At 41.5% G+C, this 24,417-nt stretch overlaps 1 protein-coding gene across 2 annotated transcripts in view; it reads right to left on the bottom strand.

Annotated features, from left to right (window-relative positions):
* Window positions 1–24,417, bottom strand: part of CAMK1D (calcium/calmodulin dependent protein kinase ID) — a 209,318-nt gene that overhangs the window by 30,213 nt on the left and 154,688 nt on the right. For both annotated transcript variants that reach the window (XM_086886523.1, XM_086886521.1), the window contains exons 4-6: window positions 11,039–11,177; window positions 7,416–7,542; window positions 311–386 (exon numbers count right to left, since the gene is read on the bottom strand). In XM_086886523.1, the coding sequence (XP_086742649.1) occupies window positions 311–386; window positions 7,416–7,542; window positions 11,039–11,177 (342 nt within the window). The remainder of the gene's footprint in view (window positions 1–310; window positions 387–7,415; window positions 7,543–11,038; window positions 11,178–24,417) is intronic.

Raw genomic sequence — 24,417 nt, 5'->3', positions numbered from 1 at the left:
TCTTTCTTCTCAAAGCCAGTCTGAGCAGGGAACAACAAGAACTTCAATAATGTCACAACCTGGACAAACCCACACTGCTGAACACAGGATAGTTCTGGTGGGAGCAAAGATTTTGACAGCTGAAGGGTATTGGTCCATTTCCTACCACTTTTGCTCAGATTTCAGCCTTTAGGGTACCTAAATGTACCCTGGAGGTGTCCAAGTGCCAGGAATTAGTTATTCTGCCCCAGGCTAAGATGGTAACTCCATGATGGGAGAGCAAGCTGCAGGTCCCAAAGCTGCCAGCATTGGAAACTGGAGAGGTACTCACAGGATGTAGGCGATGACCCCGATGGACCAGCAATCCACGGCTTTGCTGTAGGGCTTCTGGGCCAGCACTTCAGGAGCTGAAAATAAAAACCAAAACAAGCGCATGTTTTAAGAAAAGACATTTGAATATGGTCAAAAGGTAACTTGAAGACCCCCAAGACCTTGTTTTGCTCTCCACATAGAGCCCTTGTGTTTGCAAATGTGTCCTGAGTTTTTTGAAGGTCATATTCTCATGAGAATGGATGACTCCTAAAGTAGAGTAAATTCACATTTTTTTTGTCTCCAGGCACAGAAAACAAAACAAAGCACAGAAAAATGCATGAGAGGCAGAGGGCCATCACCTCCCTGTTTAGGAGGAAAATGAGGCCAAGCTTTGCATGGGTGCAGAGATGCACATTCTCCCTGACAGCATCGCAGCTCCACCACTTCGTGCTGCTGGACAGGGAGTTCCAGAGGCAGCTCAGGAAGGGCAGCGAGCCAGGGAGGAGATAAGCTACATCTGCAGGAGAGGAAGGAGAGCAGTCACCACTTCTTTCAGCAGCTGCCTTCCAAGGCCTGCTGGATGTCAGAGTCAGAGGGAGTCATTTGTCCTTCTGCCTCTGGGAACACAGACACCTCAGAGGGAGAAATGAAAAGCAGCAGGAACTGGATATGTGCACAAAGGAACCAAGCCTCCTGCCTCTATACAGCCACCATAGCCTGAATTTTGCTAGAAGCAAGAGCCTGGGAATTTATCAAAACTCTTTGTGGATCTGTTTTACTATCTTATACTACTGAGACTTAAAAAGATGTATTTTTTGTTTGGCATCCTGAAGTATTATGTTTTCCCTGTTGGGACCTTGCAGTGCAAATGCTTAAACTGAAATTTTAAAACCCTGTGACCCTAATCTTTTTCATGTAAAGAAGCTTTTGCCTTTTCAAAGCAAAACATTCACAATAATGCAAGAAATCACTGACTGTGGCATTCCTAAAGCAAACTTGCCATGCTGGGTTTTAAAAAGTATAGTATTTCCTTTGAGTAATTTCGAATTCAAATGCTGGGAAAAAAAGTAATGAAGTGACAAGTCCCAACAAAAATATTTCTTGGGAGTCACACCTTCCTCTGCTAGGAGTCTCAGCAACACCAAAACACTTAGCTACTTGAAGAAGGGCAAAAAAATTGTGAAGCACAGAGATGTACTCAAACTTGAGCCCCACATTTAGTTGCTACCTATTCTCTGTTGTACAGGTAGGACTCTTCAAAGACTTACCTTCTTAATCCAGACAAGCCAACAAAACCAAGGTCAATACTGCCAGCAAGGTATGGAACAAGAAGAATGTATGTGAATTAGAAATTGGGACCACGGTGTAAGAAATGAGACTTTTTGTTTTGTTACATCCTTTGTAATTGAAATTTGTGACAAAATATGAGGAAGAAGGGAGTTAATGTTTGCCTGTCTTTATGTGCTTAGATGCCTTCCAACTCTCCAGTTCTTCTAAATTTCCAGGATTTTATTCATATTCTCTTCTACCTTTGGCTGTCTGCATCTGTTTACATAACTTTCGAGACTGGTAAACATTACACATCTCATAGCTCCTAAAGAAAATATTATGCAAATAGCTGCTGTGCACCAGTGAGCTTCTGACATTATACAGATATGCCACATTAACATAACAGAAAACAATTCTGAGATGAGGGGATGTGAACTATATAAAGATTTTCCCTCTTAAAACATCAAAGCTGTGCTTGGGCATCTCTGTTTTAAAGGAGTGAGCAGCACTGATAGCTCTGAAACAGGTAAGAACAATACAGGGTAAGCATTAGTGAAGAAAGGTAGGAGGTTTAAATACTTCTTTTAAGTCCAAATGGCTGCTTTTGGGTTTTTTTTTTGGTTGCAATAAGCAGACATGCAGCAGGAACAGGAGGACATAGCTCAGCATCATCTGGCTCTGATATACGGAAAAGACGGAAATATTTAATGAGCTGAAAAACAAGTCAGAGAAGCTCTCAGGAATGATGGCAGATCGGTGCCAAGAGGCAAAAGCAGGAGACACAACGAAAAAAATCCAGGAGCTGACAGCATTAAAGGATCAACACAGACAGCTGGGGAGACAAAACAGCAAGAAAGGAGAAGGGGAAAGCCAAATCTCCCATTTCTGACAGTGGGGAGATGCCAGCTGAGCAAAGGCTTCCATGTTCACACATCCCCAGGGAGTCACCCTGGGCTCAAATCATATACAGTGGTCATCCAGACAGGGAAATCAGTGGAATAAACCCAGACCCTTCCTTCACATCCAGGTAGGTGTTTCAGACCAAATCAGCATTACCACAGTGCTGGGTACAAGTTGGAGGCTCATTCCACCTTCAGGTGCATGAAGATATATGTTCCTAGGCCAGATGACCCTGCTGTCTTACAGATAGGTTTTTTTTGGTTATGTTTTGCTTTTAATAAGAGAAAAAATCCAAAGGCTTGTTTCAAATGGAGGTTTTAAGAAAAAGTACAGACCAGACCGTTTGGAACTCTTTCAGAACATTATGCCATTACCCTCAGAAAGCACAGCTATGACAATAAGCTCCCTAAAAATGCAGCTGCTGGGTGCCAAAAACAGCGTGCCATGTTCCTGCAAAGAGCTCAGGTGATGGGGATTGCTCTGGCAATTTAAGCCTGTTGATCACACTGTACAAATCATGAGGGTGCCTGTTCCTCATAACAGTATGTACTGCACACGAAGGGCCAACCCAGCCTCTTTCCTAAAGTCAAAATCTACGAAGTACCCTCCTCACAGAGCAAACAGGCTGAGCTGCACATGAAGCAGCCTCACCACAAGACCAGAGTCCTTCTTCCACTGACTCCTGGGGTGAAAACAACTTCTTTCCCATTTTTTTAAACATTCCTCCAGTGTTCGTCTTGTTCTGGTTGGCCAAGAATTTGAAGTTTGAGGCTGATGCTGAAGAAGAGCACGGTTTTCAGTGCTGTATTGCTGACTTTCTGTGCTCCTGTTCTTATTTAATGTTGCTGAGTCAGATTTAATTATATGCCATGGGTAATAATGCAGTTTATGTTTAGCAGAGGGTAACACAACTCTGTCAGGATTCAGCAACAGAGCTGAGAAATTGCCTGTCACATGCTTCTGCCTGAGCAAACCCTGTTCAGAGTGATTCCCCTGCTTTATTTTTACTTGATTACTCATGATACTGCCTAAAATCTCCTGAGGTAGCTTACTGCTAATAAACATATTCTGAAAGCTTATTGAATATTTTCCAACCTTTGAATCAAAGGATATCAAATAGGTCAAAATTCAGCATGGAAATCTATTGCTTACTTAAATGCTGTGGTCTTGCACAGGGCTAAGAGTAACACATGGCTTTGGTGAGATCTGGAACTACTACATTTTTGGCAGAGCAGAGATGAAAGTTGTGAAAACTTTCATAAAAGCACTACAGAAAATTAAAACAGTGAGTGAGGTGGGGTGTACAGGGACCAGCCACATATCCAGGATCCAGCCCAATCTGTATGACAGGGAAGTACAAGAAAGTTTTACTTGAAGAGGGATTGGGACTCAGAGCAAGAATTTTAAATCTCAGTAGGATTAAGATATTAGTCAGCCACAAACACAGCTCATAATTCAGTGTTTCTGCAAAAGGAGAGAAGATTACCACTGCAGAAAGCAAAAAGGCTTTCTAACATTTTTTTCCTGAATTTTAAAGCGTCTCAAAAATCTGAGTTCCATCTGCAGAAATAACAAAAGCTTTTGAGGGATCACCTCTCACCGAAAGTCACTCAGTGAGACCCAGTTCCCAAACATCCAAAATCTCTTTAGAATAATTTGCTGAATGTCTGGAGTCACCTCCTGGAATGTGCCCAGCTTCACACACCTCAGGGATGGCTCATTTTCAGGCAGGTTTGAACAGCTCCTACATCAAAACTGAGTTATTATATAAGGTCAAGAGCTGTTTTGGGTCAGACCAAATTCATGATGTTTAAAATTATAAATCAGTAATGGCTTATTGGGATCCTGCCTGTAATCACACACATCATTCAGGGTTTTCTTCTCCACATTAGACAGTGGGTTCAGACCCATGCAGGTCAGTCCTCACACTAATTTGCAGGGAAATGAGCCACACAAGCTGCCTCACCTTTCACCTATCACAATTCAGGTGACATCTAAAAGTTGTGTGTCTAGTCCCAGCTCACCACCCAGACTCTTTCCATAAGAAATGGGGATAAGAACGCTAAGCAGATAAGAAAATGCCAAGACCTTCTTAAAGAGGTTGTATTGTCAGATCCCCTTTTCAGTAAGCAAATATTTTGACTGGCCTCTTAAGAAAAGTGTCTCAGATAATTGGATTAAATTATTTTAACCATCAGCTTTTCATCACAAGTCCAAAATCTCTGAGAAAATTCCTGAAAAAATATTAACTCAGAACTCTTGACAGTAATTTAATCTGTAAGGCAGAGCTTTAACAGCTGAAGTGCTAATGCACTACTGGTCATGCACAGTTTAGATACAGTCTAACTTGAGAAGTAATATTTTGATTTTCAGAAAGAAAACTGATATTTGTTAAGGAGTTTAATTATAATTATACCCTTCCTTATTCAATAAATTTCCAGACCACGTAAACAGTGTCATGGATACTATTGTTCTTTGCAGATGAAAATAAGAAAAATTGAGACAAAAAATGAAGCACTAGGAGGTGAAATTATATCCTGATCAGGGAAATTAGACAGAAATGACAGGGGGGTTGCATCCTTGCAAATACTTGGGCAGCAGACATGAGTTAAGATCAGGTCTGCTTCTGAGTCAGAAGCTTGTCCAGCACTTTGCAAAGTGGGATCTGACTGGACCCATTTCTGGAGATAAAGTATAAATAGTAACAGATCCAATGACTTCTTAACAGAGCCCTGAGTGCCTTTGACATGTGATATGTGCCTAAATCTCTTCCAGCAATTTAAAAGCAAAGTGGGGAAACTGATAAAAATAATCAATTCTAGTAAGATCTTAGAAAATAGGGTGTTCTATCTATCTCTGTAGAAAAGCACCAGGAAATGAGTTTTAAGTGATGGATCTCTGAGTATTACTTAACCTGAGGTAAAATTTGTGGGAAAGAAAAAGCAAAACACAAAAAGAGGTAGCAGACAGGGCACTTCATAGGTTGGGACTGTGGCATTTGCCTACCCATGCCAGGCTGAGGACTTTTATTCCTGCTGTGCCATTAGGAGGAATGACTCCTCCACTGATTTGAGGGCAGTTGGCAGGTGCTGCAAGGAGTGACACAGGAAGACATGAAAACTTTTGGGTGTGAGCAAATTGCAGACAACCACAACATCAGGAGTAACACTCAAGGAGGACCATTTGTGGGCATCACCACAGGACCAGCAACAAAAATATTCTCTGCTTGGAAAACATTATCTGAGCAACCTATTATCTTTTTTAAAAAGAGTACAGTAGAAAAGGGAGGTGAGTCCTGTGCAGGAAAAAAAAAATAATTATTTAAAGCTGTTTTCTTTGTGAAGGAGGGGGGAAAGTCCTGTCAGCACTTCAGAAATAAGTGGTCATGACCTCTTGAACCAGGATGAGTAAATCCTGTGTTCAGCAAGGTAACAGCAAGCCTAGAGGAACTTGTGCAGCCATCAGAGGCCAGACCATGGGTAATGAGAGCTCTCAAACATCTCTCAAAGCACTACAGCTCCTGCCACAGGCTCCAAGAGCTTCCTCTACAAAACAGCAAATTTCCCAATGTAAATAACAATGATGAGAGGCTGCAGGAGATCACTTTGAGACAAAGCAGTCACTCCCTCATTTTCACCAGCACTTCAGCAAACATCATCTAAGCTCTCCTGTGTCTCGAGACTCATTCTAGTCAGTGCCCATTTCAGAGCAAAATAAAACATGCTTGATAAGGACAGAAGAGCTGACAGCAAAAGTTATGAAAATAGCTGTCTCAGCTCAATTCCTGCTACTGCTCTGGAAGAAGATTTCCAGTCTGGTGTGATTAAACAAGACTGCTACTCACAGTGCATCCTGGCCCATGTCTTAAAATAAAACAGTGATGGGATGATGGCTCCACAACAGGAAAGCACAGAAATCTGTTCCTTTTCTCAATTTTATTGGGATGGAGTGTGTCTGCACAGTGTGAAGATAATGCCCAGAAAAATGTACCTGTGACAAATCCGTATCACTGTGTCATAATCACCTAATCTGAGTTGTTTACCATGATATCATCAGAACTACTAAAACAGGTGAGGTGGCAGCTGCAAAGAAAAAAGAGGTTCTGACAGGTGGAAAACATCCAGTCTTTTCTGCTGGAAAGATCTGAGACAAATCTATCCACTGTCAGTTTCATGGATTTCATGGATACCCCAGAGTTTAGTTTTCCCAGCTCAGCTGATGATCCTGGAGTGGCAGGAGGCACAGGTTTGCTGGATGTCTCATACACACAGGGAGCCTTTCAAATAATGTTTGCTCAAACAGACCTCATCACCACCTGCCATCTAATGCTCACTTTCAGCTACTTCAGCTGTTTTTAAAGGCTGCTGGTAAACATACTGGTAATAGGTAGCCTTGTACAATCACTACCCAATGGACAGAAGAGCACAGAATAAATGATAGAAAAAAATGTGACACTGTTCAGGAAGGCCTAAGAATCTAAACAAGCTTTTGCATTTTGACATCTGAGTCAGTAACTTAATGTGATTGTAAAGGTGGATTACTGAACATGTTTGAATTAATGCTGCCCTTTCATTTTACTGTCTTCTATTAGAGGAACCTGGCAAATGCTATTCCTTATGATTAAAATTATATATTTCATTAGGTAAAGCTTCTTGGTTTTCTAGGTGCTTGCAGAAGAAATACATTTGAGGCTATTCCTCACATGCTCCTGGTGTAGCTAAAGCAGTGTCAGTTTGAGAACACTCATTCCACAAAGGGCTGAAAACCTGAAAGTGAATCCCACAAACCCAGAGCTGGATTGCAGGATTGTACCCCAAAGGGGAAGAGCACACAAGACAAAGCACAGACAAACATTAAAATCTAACAAATATCTGCAAAATCTCATATGCACCACGTACCAGCACCAGAAAATTAGTATTATTTCATTTTCACTAAAATATAAGCAAACCTCTTACCAACATAGCCAGGAGTTCCACAGGCTGTGGACATCACATCTCCTTTACCCTCCATCTTCGACAATCCAAAGTCACTGATCATGATTTTTGACTCTTCATCCTGGCTGTAGTAAAGCAGGTTCTCAGGCTAGAAGGGAGAATAAGCACAGTGAGTTTTGAATATGTGGATTCAGTAACAACACCTGTTGACCCATGCATTGCACTTCATAAAGAAATATAATTCAGTTGCCCTAAGCCTAAAGAGTAAAACTTTACTCTTAAAACCTTCATGGAGATCCTCTTCAAACTCCTGTATCGTAACAAATGGAACACTCTGACACCCTGAGCTTTAAGGAACTTTTCTGGGATAACAAACTTCTCCTCTAACACTTCAAATAAGACCTGAAGCTCATCCCTTACTTGTGAGATACGTCTGACATGTTTTCCCTTCCAAGTGGTGAAACAGAAGGATTCATTTGAAAGCAGGGAAATATGGCAAATATAGATAGTATACTAAAAAAATGTATTTAGTATTTGAAAAAAAGAAGGGAAACGGAAGATATTAGAGAATTTTTTGTAACTTCACTGCAAACAAACTATTTTGAGAGAGGAAATGCCTTTACAGTTAACAGACTTGAAGCAAGGATATTTCAGCTAGAGCTGATTAGGAAAAAATGCTGAAGGGAAAATGTGCTATAGCACTAAGCACAGCAACTTGTTTATGGCAAGAGAAAACAAGGATCATTCCACAAAGCCCTGTGACTTTTTATACCAGAGTCAGGCGGTTTGGAGAGCCCAGCCAGCCTCCATCTGCTCCAGCCAGTCCTGCTCCAGCCATGTGTTTTGAATGTGCTGCTGCTGCACAGCAAAGCTCTTGCTGGGTGCTGGGACAGCCCAGCTCTTCCCCTACTCAACATCTGGGCTCATGAAAGGGTCCACACCTGCAGCACTCAGCCTGGTGGCAATGGGTCCTGGACCTTTGGGTCTTCACCTATAAAAGTGATGGGTGCCCAAAGTTTCCAAATAGCCTTGGTGGAGTCTTTTGCCCAAAGCTGGTACAAATGCTGACACAGCCTGCTGTGTGCTCCAGGAAATGGTGAGGAGCAGCTGCGGCCACACAACATCCTCAGACTCCCTGGGACACATCCAAGCTTGGATTTGTGAGGAGGAGAAACTGCAGTTCAGCAGCAGCAACATCCATCTTCGCTTCTCCATCTGCTCTGGGGAAAGGGGGGATGAGAGTGCTGGAGGGTGATGTTCCCATTCGGGAGGTTAAAGCATTTCCTGGCTCCCCATGCCCAGCACCAAGCGATGGCTTTACCCATGGGACATGTGGAAACATGGGACACAATGGCCACGAGAGGATCTGCAAGCCACAGCCACAGCTGTGGGCCAGCAGGGCTGAGGTAAAAAGAGAAACAATTTGCTTCCTAAAAATAATTTAAGTTTTACCATTTATGTTTCTTTCTCATGATACCTTGCAAGTCCAGTGCTTTAATGAGTCCTTATAGTGTTTTAGGGACTGCAGTTTCATGCCATGTTCTGTCCTAGGCTGGAGTCACTCCTAATTTTTACTGCTGCCCTTATGATCTGCTGAGGGGTTGGTAGACTTGGAATTAAGGGAAAAGCAGTTATTTCCTAACCAATTCTGCTAACTCACCTCATGTTCCCACATATTCACATTTAGTAAAGCCAAGAAACCCACAAATTTAAGGGTCAAGCTTGCTTAAAAGAATACTGTTTCCTCAAGCTGGTTAATTCAAAAAACATTAACAAGGTGGCTCTGTACCGAGTGGAGCTACTTGAGCCTTTCAGTCCTTTTGTGCATCCTGAACTTCCCCTGGACATCACCTGCTGCCATCACTTCTAATCTGCTGTTGCATTACTTAGATCATAGACTTGGAGCCCAGACCTGCTTTTACCAACTACAGCAAGTATTATTTTGGTATCTGAATAAACTCATAATTACAATAAATAATTGTTATGGATGTTTCATGGGTTGTATTTTTGTAGAGTGGATTCTTTCCTATAGTTTCATTTTGAGCCTTACACTTATTTTGATATTTTGAGATCATAAAAAGCCTTATTATATCCCTGTTTTTCTCATCATAGTATGTTTTTGCTAACAGAAATTCACAGCAGGTGTTCCTCATATACTGTATTTTATGAGTCATTTTGACAATTGGTATGGTACTGACAAAAACCTGCAAACAAAAGAGAGAAAAAGAGCTACTCTGCTACAAAATACCACTGGAGAAGGTTGGTTTGATCTAAATTCAGCTTGGCCTTACATAACCTCTGAAAGTAATTTGTACATGAATTTAATTCCCAAGTCACCATATCCCATGTTTTATTACAGGAACTTTAAAATAAGATTATTTTTTAAAATGAGAGGTATAACTTGCTTTACATTATAAAGAAAAGAATACCAAGACCTTGTACAATGGAATATCTGAATTAGGAGGTCTTGGACCACCCTCCAAAAATGCTGGTGGCAGAAAGAAGTCTGAAGTTATTTCCTAAAAGTTGAATTTGGGACTAAGATGCTCGTGTTAAAATACAGAACTTCCATATTGGAATTCTGTGGAGCTTTTATAAATATGAGAATATTTCTATGTACTTCAGCATAAAGTCAGGAAATTAACAGGAACCAAGGGCAAGATGTGGAGACTGTAGGAGATGGAAGCCTAACCAGTGCCTCCTTACAGGAAACCCATTATTTGGGACTGTCTGGACTGGACTGCAGTGCCTCTTGACTCCATTAATGTTCATCAAGCCTTTTTATAAAGCTTATATAAGGCTCATAACATGTAGCCAAATTCCACTCTCTTTACAGGGGGAAAATACAAACTCTGCCTGAACATCCAAGGAAACTGCCATTTGGAGCATCCCTCCAGAACACAACCAGAGGTGCTATTTCCATCACTGAAGTCTTCATTTCTGGCAGTAAATTTTGGCAGAATTAACTAATTCAGGAACTGAACCCAGAGTTTTCTTTTGAAATTTGTATCTTTTTCTAGTGTCTTCTTCTAATTTATTACTTGAAACACTAAATTCCTATCAAATCCAAGCCTTTCTGTATGTCTTAATGACAGTTTAAGACAGTGGAAGAAAACAATGAAACAATGATGTTTAGGGTTTGTTTTTTTTACCTGAAAAGCTGAGAGGTTTAGATGTGACAATATGGTGCAGCTGAAAGGAAAATCATCCAAATATCACACTGGCACACAATGGTCCTTAGATGAACCCTTGCTGTTAACAGTGTCTCCAAAAACACTGTTCCAATTGACAGGAAATCACTCAACTTTACCCCACTATTGTTACCAGTTATTATTAAGTAAAAGTAAATACAGGACAGCAAACCTGTGAAATACTTTACAGCAGTGAACACACCACAGCTGAGATGGGGTTTCTGCCTTAGCATAACATTTTGGATCTTAATGGCTTTTCCTCACATCATACGTGCAAAACTCCAGCTGTAACTGCCCCGATTGCAGAGTCCTCATTAAAACCAGTAACACAGGAAGGCTCTGGAGCATCTCTGCTAGGGTAAAACCTTACTGAAACAGCGTGTTTGTTAGCCTCACACCATTACCCAGCCTTCACCAGCCCTGCCCAGGGGCTGAGCAGCACTGTGGCCATACCTTGAGGTCCCTGTGCACAATGCCCATGCGGTGCAGGTAGTACACAGCGTCCAGGACCTGCCGGATCAGGGTGCTGGCGTCCTTCTCCGTGTAGAACCCCTTCTCGACAATGCGGTCAAAGAGCTCTCCGCCAGACACTCTGGAAAAAGGGAAGCAGAAGCGTGAGGATGTGCTTGGTAATGCTCTTTCTGCGTCATTAAAGGATGGTCAAGGCCATGCACTAGACACGGGCAGCCAGAGCAGATCTGCCTGCAGCCCTGGGGCTCCTGCACTGTCCCAGGGAGGGCCATGAGGATGGTGAAGGGTCTGGAGGGGGAAGCTGTTTGTATAGGGGCTGAGGTCACTTGGTCTGGTCAGCCTGGAGGAGGCTGAGGGGAGACCTCATTGTGCTCTTCAACATCCTCATGAGGGGCAGTGGAGGGGCAGGCACTGGTCTCTTCTCTGGTGACCACTGACAGGACCCAAAGGAATGGACTGAAGCTGAGTCAGGGGAGGTATCAGAAAAAACTTCTTATTCCAGAGAGTGGTTGGGCACTGGAACAGCACTCAGCATTGGAACTCCCCAGGGAACTGGTCACAGCACTAAGTCTGAGTTCAAAATCATTTGGACGATGCTCTCAGGCACAGGGTGTGATTGGGGTGTCCTGTGCAGGGCCAGCTGGACTCAATGATCCTGATGGGTCCCTTCTAATTCAGTATATTTTATAGTTCTATTAATTGAGTTTGATTTTCTCCAAGGACTGGTCAGGCTAGAATGGAAAAATAAAATCCATCACACATCAGGGAGAGGTCAAAGACTCCCTAGCACTTGCAGAGGGAATCATAATTATACCCCAGCAAGAGCCAGGGGAGCAGACCCTGCCTTCCATGCTGTCCCACCCTAAAGAGCTTTGCATAGGCAGTTCCATCTGCTGATGCTGGCCCACTCAGGCTGTAAAGCTCCCACCTTTTATGATCCCTTAAGGTTCACTTTTCACTCCACTGACCAAGGCTTAGGGTTTGCCCCAGAGAAATGGTCCCATTCTTTCCCCACTAGCGAGGGAACTGCATTCAGGAGTTGCAGCCACTACTTATAGAGCATTAGTTTATTAAAGGAGCCTGCACCTCTGACAATTTAAAATGCTCTCAGAGGTCCATCCTTTACTCACATATGTATGTTCATTTATTTGCAGTCACAAGCTCTTTAGGCAGTGCACAGCCTCTGCCTGGCACTGGTAGGAGACAGTTATTGATGAGGAACACAGATTATCAGTGCAATTAATCACCAGGTGACACAAATGAGGAAAGGATTCCACAACTCAAAGAGGCAAGAAAATAAAACCTTGACATCCCACTATTTAATGTCTGCTGTCTTGCACTTTTTCCCTGCCTTGCTAGAAATAACACATTCTGAACCCAATCTTAAATAAAGAATGGCACATTAAAACTCCCTGGAGGAGTATCTGAGGAAACAAAAGAGGAAAGAAACGTCTGAGCTATTGAAATAATAAAACTGTCAGCAAAAAAACTGCCCTACTAGGGTAAATAAAAGATTTCCATTTTAGCAAGCAAAACCTATTAAAAAATAAAATGTATGCAATATGTTTCTTCAGCAAGTTGCACCACTTAGCATATCATAAATAGCACAATAAAACTTTCTTTAAAAACAAACCTAATAAAGGGAAAATAACAAATGATTACAGTCATTAAATGCATATGGACTGAGAGCTGGCCATTACACGAACACTAGGTAATTCAGCCACTCCAGGCAATAATCTACTTGAATAATAACATGAAGTCACTTCCTAGGGAAGTTTGGAGCCTGAATGGGAGAGAATGCTACCACTAAAAACGAACACATTCAGCTTAGAAAATAAAAAGCAACCTTGGAAGAAAAAGAAAGAAACCAGATAATCCTTCTATTAAGTGCTAGGCAAACAGAACAAACAGCTTACTAACATTCTGGCACTAAATTGAAACTGCAGGAAAGGTGAAGTTCACCCTGGGTCTGAAGTCCACCAGCAGCCTGAATTAAACCCCCTTCTTTCCTAGTTTCTCAAAACAGGGGTTGTATTTCCCACATATACATATTTTTATATACATATGTGTGAATACACAGTGTTGCTCCAAACCCCTCTTGGCCCTACACCCACTGCCCAGCCCATCCTGTGCCCTGCCACGGGAGAACACTGAAGACAGATACAATTTTATTGAATATGGCTCCTATTAGCTGACTGTCTTTTTATATTTCCCTTGCAGTACCTTTGTTTCCTGTGGATTAATTGCACTGAAAATTGATCCACACAGTAATTAATATCACCGAATACAGCACATTTCCCATGAAAATGCAGTGTGTGCTGTTTTGTAGTTTCATAAAGTTACTTTTGTTACATTCAAGCAACAGACTGCTTTAGTAGATACCAATTTACAATTTGCTTTCCTGCACAGGGAAGCTCTCCTTCAATCTTTGCAGAGAGTATATTTCCACAAAATATTTTTTGTTAAATTGACAGGATTTCCCTCCATGCCAGCTCATTCCCCATCCCCCTTAAGCCCCATTCTTTAACTGAAAGCTTTTCTTAGTCAGATTTAGTCCAGTGGATCTACTGTACCCGGGCTCAATCTGTTTATAATTTCATTTCAACACATGGAAAATATTTGCAACCTCTTAAATGATGCACTGCAAACCAGAGCTTAATCCAAGCACTCAGGAGGAGCAGCCCTTACATTTGCAGGCACTTGCTTATTGAGAGTGTTGACAGGTACATGCAGAGAGCCAGGGTCTCGTGCTCCTATTTATGAGGGTGGTGACTCTGTGTTATGGTGCATTACACATCTGTGCTCACCTCCAGTCTCCCTGCTGTGAGCAAGGCTCCTGGCTGAGGTCCACCTCCCTAGGAAACTCTTCAACTCAGCACCCAAGGCCATGGCTACTTTGCATATGGAGCCCATGTCCTTCTGGCTTTTCTGCTCTGAGATGGGGTTAGCTCGAGCCTAATGTCATTGGGAATGCTGCTCCCTGCACGGCGCCCAAGGGCTGACAGAAGTCACGGCTGTTACAGGAGCAAACCAGCAAAGGCAGCTGGGGGAGACCATCTGAGCTCCAAACTCATGGTGGAGATGTGGTCTGTTTGCTGGTCCTGATCCCAACCCCCTCTGCCCTGATGAGATGGGACTTGGCATCTGTTCTGAGCAGACCTGGGCATTCACAAAGTGTTACTGCAATTTGTTCCAGTCTTTAATACTCTGGAATAATTATTTTCTTTTTAATGGCACCATCCAGCTTTGCCCTCTCTATGGTAATTTTGAGGCAGAATTAAAACTGCAGGCAGTAAAAGCAGAATTAGGTCTTTGTTTTAAAGGAATTTAAGACAGACTTTTCTGTCCAGAAAGAGAGAGTAGGAGGGATTTCTCATTAGTAAAAATTAGAGGACTGCTCCTGTCCTGCAGCTGGCACTGGCTCACAGAGCTGGACACACAAACAACAGCAAAAGGAACCCTTTTCCCCTGATGATTTCAATCTTGGTTCCCAGCAAAGAAAAAAATCTAAGGACAGCTAGCCAAGTTCAGGTACTTGAAAAGCATTTAACTCTGGAGCAGCTCAAGAGTCACACTGTGATCCAGAGTAGCAACAGCTCTGCCCAGGGACTCAGAGCTGGGCAAAGCTCAGCAAAGCAGCCACAACTGCTTCTTCTGTAGGGATGTGTCTGCTGGGACTGCCTGGAGGGAACGTGTGTGGCTCCAACCCTTGGTCCTTGCCCAGCCACCGAGAAGTGGCTTTTCCCTGGTTCTCCAAGCAGCACGGGAAAAGCCCAGCACTTGGAGAAGGAGCTGAGCCAAGTGTCCCCATGGCACATGGACACCCCAGCATGTGCCTTGCCTGCCTCCAGCAACAGGAAACAATTTCAAAACAATGACCAAAAGAATAATTTAGTTTAGAATGAAAAAACCGCAACCAAACCCAGCCATAAATATGAATAGTTCAGCTCCTACTACATCTTTTACCCAAGGCTACATGCTTTTAGTACATATTACTGACTAGCCACATGAAAAAGGCCAGAACAAACTTTGAGGTGAAAGGAAATAGGATTTGAGGGGAGGCCTCACCAGTGCCCAGTACAGGGGGAGCTCACTGCCCTGGTCCTGCTGGTCACACTGTTGCTTGTACAGGCCAGGATGTAATTCCATTAACACCCAGTTTGAACAGGGATAGTAAAACCCAATCATATGATAATAGGACCATATGATAAAAGAGATGTTATCTGCAATTCCACTGGGGAAACACAGATTGCACTCAGGGTTTCCTGAGATAAAAGCTTCCAGATCTAGTGTTTCATTAAGGAGACTTCATGTATCAATCATGCAGATGATACAAATCTTTCAGAAGACCTACCCTGGTAATGGAGTTTGCAATAAATTCCTATATTTATATTTATAATCTTTTATTTTCCTGACAGGATCTGGGGGTTTTGCTTCTTGTTTCTTCCCAGTTTGATGTTTAAATGCAGATCTAAACCTCTAGCACAAGCTGCCATACTGAGTGGCTCAGTTTAGGACAGGTTTCAAACAACTTTGAAAATACTAGTGGTTTTGTACACGGACAAGCTACCTTGTTAGCTGGGATCTCAATGTGTGTACTGTTGGCTGAACACCCTGCACAGACATTGAAAAAGGACCCTGAAAGACCTTGCAATGCTCATTAGAGGCAAAGGAGAGGTCACTCTAACAGTGTCCTTGTAATTACTCAGGCTCTGTTCAAGGATTGGTGTCAGTCCTTGATGCTACAGTTTCCATATTTGTGCAATTTCTAATTTACAGATATAACTTGAGAGACATGAGGACACATATCAGGATTACTATTACTCCTTCCCTTTACATTAACCCATTTCACCACCAGTTCTTCAGGAAAGAACCAAACTGGCAAACAAAAAGAGAACAGCCCATGCTGCAGGTAAAGAGTAAAGGCATTATCAAGCTCTTTCCAAAGCATCCGATTCCTCTGCAGCACCACCAGGAAAGCAGAACTTGCAAAGCTTCAAAGAAGTACTTTGATGAAAAATGAGAACCAAGCTGTAACTCCCTTGTAATTTAAGGCCCCTAAACTCATAAACAGAAAACAAGAGCCCATCTCTCTGAATTTCTGGTGTTTTTGCCAGCAGAGTGAAACCTGCACCACACATTGCAGGTCACGGTACCAGATACCTGCCAGACTGCCACCACAGTGGGGCTGCCTGGTGGGGCATGTGCCTACATATGTTAGCCTTCAGGTGAATAAATACATGAATAAAAGAACAAATAAACAATGTAATTAAAAATAAGTTAGTCATATTAATGTATTCATATTACCCTTTCTTTCTCTTGGTGGGACTGTCTGAGCATACAGATAAATCCTCTCATTTCTTCACCCCTGCATCCCCCACTGGGTTCCACTAAGGAACCTTTCTGCTTGTTTTAGGAGCTTGAAAAGTAACACCCTTTGAAATATCACTTTGACTTCTTTGCCATTTGGCAAAGCATTGATGCTTTTCTGCCTCTTTTGTACTACAGGCTGGAATTGCTCTGGATCATTTACCACTTGACAGTTTAATTGCTTTTTATCAGGAGTCTTATTGATGAACTCATCAGTGGTGGATTTACATGAAGGATTCTAGCAAAGCTATTCAGAGCTTGTTGGCTTTTCCCTCCAGAAGGGTGTTAAGTTCACCTGATGCTTCCATGCAGTTCAAGTCATGATCCATTCTTCATTGGACAGGTCACCAAAGCACCATACATCACTCTGGGTTAGAAGAACCACCCTGCGAAGGCAGACACATCCCTAGGGATTCACTAATGCTGCTTAAACTTGCGCATTAGGGATGCTGAACAAAAAGAGGACTGATTTCAGAAACTGGAGCAGGAGGCCTCCCAAGACAGTATAAAAAGTTAAGCATGAGCTCTACCCTAAAATTGTGAGCAGCTTATTGATCAGAAGTTATACATTCACAGTTTCCTACAATGTAAATCAGAAACAGCACAGAACTCAGCATGAAGCTGAAGTATGATGGGAGATAAAGACTGAAGGGACTATTCCTGAGTAGTTCTGCCTTTGAGTATTACATTTCTCTAATGAAGGAATTCTTTAACACAAACACTTCCATTTTTATAATGTATTTTGTTTTTAATGGAGGGCTTTTCTGTTTGGCTTTAAACTTCCTCTGCATTGTGAAAAATGCATGAGAACCAGAAGGCAAACCTGGCCAATGTGGTGTTTGAAAGGAAAGAGAAATTGGCCACCCTCATCTCATTGTTCAAACGAAGCAACACATAAAAGGAAAATGAGTAAACAGATTAATAGATTTTAGACCCAGAAAGGAACATTATGATTATTTTGTCTGACCTCTTGCAAACAGAAGTACGTGATAAAAATTCTCATTGTACCAATAATCTAGGATGTTCATCAGGCAGGGACAGATATTGCTATAGAATTACTGTATGACCTACAGAGATTTACTTTATTCAGTAAATATGTCAGAAAACTGCCCTGGCTTTCTCATTTGCAGCACATCATAAAATCTACAGCTTGAAAACGGCGAGGACTTTCCTTGTTATTGTATCTTTAAATCACCTAGCTTAAAATCTGCTGGTAACATAAATATATGCTCCAAGGCCACCAAAGAAAGCACACAGGATTAGTTTTGGGTTATTTTTCTAGAATGCAGGTGTGTGCATGTGGCAGGGAGGGATGGGTAGATGTTAGCACCCTCTCCTTTGAAAGTTCTGTTCAATCATAGAATCATCCAGGCTGGAAAAGACCTTCAAGAACATCAAGTACAACCTTTGGCCAAACATCACAATGCCCACTGAAAAATATCCCAAAGTGCTACATCTACTCCCTTTTTGAACAGTTTCTGGGATGGCAACTCCACCACCTCACTGGGCAGCCTGTTCCAGTGCTTGACCACTCTTTGAGCAGAGAAAATTTTCCTCATCTCCAACCCAAACCTTTGCTGGTGCAGAATGAGGCCATTTTGTCTTGTCCTATCAACAGTTTCCTGGGAGAAGAGATTCCCCACCTCGTTACAACCTCCTTCCAGGTTGTGTAGAGAAAATACAATGCAACATTGCCAGGGTATTTGTTTTGGTCTTTCAGCCCTTTCACTACTGTGATGATGGCTGCCCCAGAGGGATGCTGCCCACCCTGAGAGGTTGTTTGGGAAACAATTGGGCAAAAATGCCGTGGCCATTTTTCTGAACCAAACTGAGCAAACTACCTAGTTTTCCCCTGCATTAAAAGTTTCATGTGGCATTTGCTGAGCAGCTGTAGTGAAGTTGTGCTTTGGAGAACAAACCTCTGTTTCCACTGGGGCAAGACTGTTAAGTTTCTGGAAAGCTCTGCTCAGGGATGTAATACAGTTTGGCAGTTAAAATCTTTGGAGACAGCATTTTCCTTCACAGAATCCCTACTGCAGAGATCTTTTGAGGTCCATGATTCTACCAGGTCAATGTGTCTTGTTTTTTTCAAAATTTTATTCCATTTTCAAAGATTCTACATATATTCAAAATTTCCCCTGGTCCTATTAGCTGTAAAAAGTGTGACTGAGCCAAGGGCAACCAAATGACAAAGGACATCAGGATTTTAAGTCTTTTGTGATTACACTGTTCTAAGTGACAGCTTATGGCAGCCCTTCAAATGCCAGCAGCCCACTCCCTCAGTGCTGCCATCATTAAGAGGCACAGGAAAAGAACCTGTGCTTCCACTGAAAACACCACCACACAGTCAGATCCTAAGAAATATCATAGCAAAATGTCACATTTCCAGCACTCTGCTGAGGTCTGCAAACAACATGATGGGCAGAAGATGGACACATCCTTTTTTCTGCTGTTCTGAGCTCCTACAGTTTGATTGGCACCTCCACAGGAATCAGTGAATCATCCCAGGATTAGCAGGTGGATCACACTCAAAGGGGCTCCTTGGCATTTGAAAAAGGACCTGTGGAGGGTGGTGAAACACTGGTTTCAGTGGTGGATGTCCTAACCCTGGAAACATTAAAGGTCACATTGGACAGGGCTCTGAGCAACCTGATGTAGTTGAAGCTGTCCCTGCTCACTGCAGGAGGGTAGGACTGGGTGACCTTTGAAGCCCCTTCCAACCCAAACTCTTCCATGATTCTATGACAGAGGTTGTCACTTCAGCCTGTTTATCTTCATGGTTCTGCATTAAATGGAAAGGCAAAGCTGAAGCTCAAAAGTGGTGACTTTTACCTGTGTCAGTCAACAGTTTGGTATCACCACATCCCTGAAAACAGTGTATTCAACAATGGAAATACCAGCATTTTAAAAAATGTCATTAAAAATATACAGTATGTATTAAATATCTCAAAAGCATAGTTTTAAGAGAAGAAATTGCTCACTGGTTTATTCACTTCCTTCTGTGGGATGTCAGTAAATCAGACCACTCTTGCTCGTTGTATGTGTGTATATATATATATATATATATATATATATATATATATATATATATATATATATATGTATATATATAAAAAAAATACATATATATGTATATATAAAATCTTGTTGCCTCAGTCTTTTTCACTTTGCTTCTAGGAAACAGAAAAGTACAGCTCTGTAGACAAACCACTGCTCAAAATACAAAAATACAAATTTTTCCAGTATCTGAGGGCTGGAACAATGTATTTCCTAACTGCTGTCTTATTTCTCCATCTCTCCATAAAATAAGCGGATAGTTAAAATCTGGAGGAGATTCCTCACCTGACAACAATTTAAAACTAGGTCATGTTTCAGCACTAATAGGTTTGGTTTATTTTCCTTTTGACTTGTTTTCCAATGGAAACCAACCTCAATGTCCTGCCAGCACTAACTAGGAAGAACAGACCTAAAAATACTGAAAACTGATGCAACCAAAAACAAATACTATAAATTATGCAATGTATAGTAAACAATTTTGAAATATAAGGTGAATGCAGCACTGAGAATTGTCCTAAATAACAAAAAGGAGCACAGGGAAGTGCAATAAAGCCACTCTCAGCTGGAGCTTAAACAGCTCAGCTGTTCAGTGAAATACACTTAACAGAAAGCTGGGGTGGTGTGTATATTCCTCTTTCTGAGACTGAATTGTTTTCCACTTGCTTTCTCTCAAGTAAGTTTGCAGGCAGATGTCATCATAGAAACAGCAAATGTAAAGATAGTATTGACTAACACTTGTCTCAGTGCAGAGTGAGCTTTGAAGATTCTTATGTCCCCTGTATCTCACATAAATTCTACTTTTTTCAGCTTATCTGTAGGATTCACAACATTGAGCCATCCCTTTGTCCTAGAGAGATACAAACCTGGAAAATTTATTTTGAACCAAAAAAAAAAGGAGAAATGCGGTCAACTTATCAAGATACATTGTTGCAAATATCAACTTGCCAAGCAGTTTGTAGAAACAATAAATTGAGCGCTAAATATTAAAACCAAACAGATCAACTTAACTCTAAGTTATATAGATATATTTTTTTATCAAATTGTTGCAACAACTATATATTTATACTTATGTATGTATAAATATAAATATATTTAATATGTCATTATTATGCTCAACAAATTTTGAGTGTCAAGAAAGCTGCAGAGAATTGACAAAGAAAGCTTCAGAATTCCAATTGCTTATAATGAAGTATTTCTGAAGAAATGTGCAACTCAAGTACAAGGAAAAACCCATTTTATTCTATATGCACTATTTTAGAATACACAATTTCTATAAACATTGGGAAATACACATTGGAGTTGAAATATATATTGGAGTTATCAAGGGCGATTCCCTGAAATACACTGGCCACAGCAAAAGGTTTAGGAGAAAAATGAGTGCAAAACAGAAAAAAAATTTGTCCTCCAAAATGTTCATGGAACTCTCCCATTTTCAATACTTTTGAGAAAGTTCATCTCACCAAATCTTGCAAGTCTAGACAATAAGCACCTGTGTGAGGAGCAGAAATGTCCATTTCTGTGTTCGTTTGGACAAATCCCACCTTGATGGTCTTTATGGAAAGAGTCCTCAAGAAGCTTTGGCCAAAGGCACAATCAAACCTGGGGAAGTACAGAGCAGGAAAGCAGGCAGGACCAGAGAGCTTCTCTGTGAACACAGAGCACGTGTTTTACAAAGAAAAGAGATGGCAGAGGAGAACACTCTACAGATTCATAGATCCACAGAAACATGGGATTATTTAGGCTGGAAAAGACCTCTAAGATCACCAAGTCCAACCATTAATTCAGCACTGCCAAGTCCACCACTAAACCATTCATGAGAAGGATGCAGCATGGGCAAGGGAAATATAAAGAATTATTTCATACCACAGATGAGAAATGGGGGACCTAATGGAATTAGCAGGTGGTGGATTTAAGACAAAAGCCTCTGTCATCTGAAGAACCATCCTGGAACAGATGAATCTCTGGTATGACCCAGTAAAACTGTGCTCATGTTCTTATGTTTGTGCTCATCAAATTAATTATTGAATTATTCACTCAGCTCAGGTCTGAATGTGCATACCTACATTAAGGGAGTCTTTTGATTCATTCACTTAAAATCAAATATGACAGATTCACAGATTTTAAAGCCATTATGATAATCTGATCTGACCCCAGACAAAACAAAGACAGTATGATTTTGCCTCTGATCCATTGCTCCTGGATGGACAAAAGACTATCATTTAGCAGTGTAGACAGGCTTGACTTAGAAGACACCACTAATCCCTTATCTGCTTTGTCCAGTACTTAATTACACTGACTAATTACGCTGAGTTTTTTTTCCAATGATAATTTCGGATGCTTTGTCACTGGAACCCTTTCAACACTGCCTGCAGATTCTTAGCTGTATTAGAGACCTTTATTTAGGTATTGGTAACCTCATTCTTTTTGCTTCTAGCTGAAGTTTCCCTCTGAAAAGGTTATATTCAACAGCCACCTGAGAAGGCATCCATTGAGAAGAGCTAACTAGAAACTGAGTGATGATCATTTCCAGTTCTCCATTTGGAATGTTAAATTACCACATTAATATCTTCACTTACATATACATCAATAATGAACTAGCTGCTCCTGAAAAGGATATTGACCAATATTAGCTACCTGTATTTCAGAATTGAATCAAATATAACTGCAGTGGTTTAGATTTGCCAATTTGAGTTTCCCAGCACAATAACCTAAACAGAATATACAGTTTCAAATCACTCATTTCTCAACACCATTTAATCACTTCTTCTTGTGAGTTTATCTCACTGCTGCTCAATCAAGATATTCTTGTTTTCTACAGCAAAGAGTGAATTTCTGCAATTTAGAGTGGTGTAGAGATACATCAATCTAAGTTCTTACAGCTTGGATGAAATCTCAGCTAAATAAAACTTACATGACTGTTAAGAGAATTTAAGTACTACGTATTTAGCCAGTAAATTCAGTTTCAAGAGGGCACTTTATAATGTCACTGAAAGAACAGGAGAAGGAGGTATTGAATTTGGAAACCTAAGGATTGTACATAAATTGATCGATCTCCTGTCCAGTCACCTCTAAAGGGGGACAGTGGGCACAGGCCATGGTGAATGAGGATGAGCTAAACACAGAGCCAGATCAAACCTGTCAAAAGCAGTTTATGGCAAACACACTGGTCTAAATCTCACTGTTCCAGCCCCACTGCGACCCACGATTGCTGAGCTCTCCTTGGTGTGTCCCACTTGAGGCCTTCACCTACATATGAACCCAAACTTTTCGTATCACCCACTCCTTCCCAGCTCCCTCCATGCACAAAGCCTGTGGGTGGGTTTATGATGCTGCTTGTGCGTGGCTGATGGGCCAGGAACAGCACAGGCTACTAAAGCTTCGTGTTTATTTGCAGATGGCCAGCTGCCCTCTCCCATTAGCAACAGCTAATTTCCAAGCTGAGCCCTTTGCACAGATAAGGCACAGCAGGGACCAGCAGGACCCACTGATTTATTGTGGTTTGGCTGGAGGGTGGGCAGCACAGATATTCTCTCACGGCCTTGAGGGAAGATTTATGATGTATAAAAGAGGCAGTTTCTTTTTTAAAAAAAAGAAAAAAAACCAAAGGCATCTGGTCCTAATTCTTGATACTCTCAAAAAACCCCTCAGAACTCAGGCATGTGAAACAGGATGGCTCATGGAATTTCTGCTCTTTAACTACCATGGGATGAGCTCCTCAAGGAAATGCTGTCCATGGCATCCCCAGGAGAGACGGGAGGAATGAGGCACCATCAGCAAGAAATGAAACAAAGGCAAACCTGGCCTGCAGAAAGGACAGCCTCCAAAAATGCTGGGAAGTCATGAGGGAAACCATCTGGGCATGGAGAGGGCAGAAAGGGAGATCCTGCCTACACCCTGTGCTTGCTCAGTCTGCGTTGGCTGCCTGGCACTAAAACTAGGTGTCACAGCCACATATTTACTGCTTTGGTTCTATGCAATAGCTGAATGTACTGCCTGTAGAAGGAAATAAATCTCAGCCTTCCAGGAAGGCAAGTATTTGTTGAAAGATCTAGTAGGAGCAGAGCTCACAGAAGAGAAAGTTTCCAGAATGTCCTACATAACATAAATGTGCCTCAGGGTTTATTTTAATAATTCTTAAATTATTGCCTTGCTGGTGTCTGTTTTAGTCCAGGCCATGGAGATGTTTCTAATGGAAATCATCAATTCATCACAGAGACAATTTCCAAGAATATAATCACAGAGATGAAAACAGACACATGCTCATGCTAATAATGAGGACTACAGAAAAAATGGGTAGATTTTATGGTTCTGTTATTTATAATGACAGCTATTTGCTCCTGTGTTTTAACAAACCAGGTTGGACAATTGCCAGGCATTCTGGTTTTTACTGGGACTGTCCCTTGGCCTGGGGAGAGATTTTAAATATCCATTTATACATTATTGCTCCAAGGCTGCCATCTATTCTAACACGTTACATTTTCCTTGACACAGAAAATGCAAGGTTCCAGCTATTTCTTCGTTAATCAGCACAAGTAGTGTAATTTTATTTTCAAGACAGAAGAGTGAATCGATGCCAAGAAGCCAACCCTCACAGGTCATGCTCAGTATTTTAGGAGTTTGTGTTACAATTGCCTTGTCTATGTCTGTAATAATTTTTAATGGATGGATTAGTGACAAGCTGTAAAAGCTTATGTTTGTAAAAAGTAAACCCATGATTGATACAACAAATAATCACAGTTAGCTGGGAAAATGGAGAGAAGCTTAACCAGACTGTCTCACATGCAGAAATCTGTGGGAGTTACATCCAGCACTAGAAGTCCAATGCAGTGATGTTCAAAGACTCTTCTCTGTCTCACAGCAAACACCTGGGTCATCTGCTGGGGCAGGGCACAGTGGCACTCCTGCCCATCCCACATGACAGAATCCTAAACATC

Source organism: Cyanistes caeruleus, chromosome 4, assembly GCF_971803275.1.
Source record: "Cyanistes caeruleus chromosome 4, bCyaCae1.hap1.1, whole genome shotgun sequence".
NCBI classification, from domain to species: Eukaryota; Metazoa; Chordata; class Aves; order Passeriformes; family Paridae; genus Cyanistes; species Cyanistes caeruleus.
The sequence above is the reverse complement of the archived record's forward strand: the minus strand, read 5'-3'. Positions and strand labels throughout refer to the sequence as shown.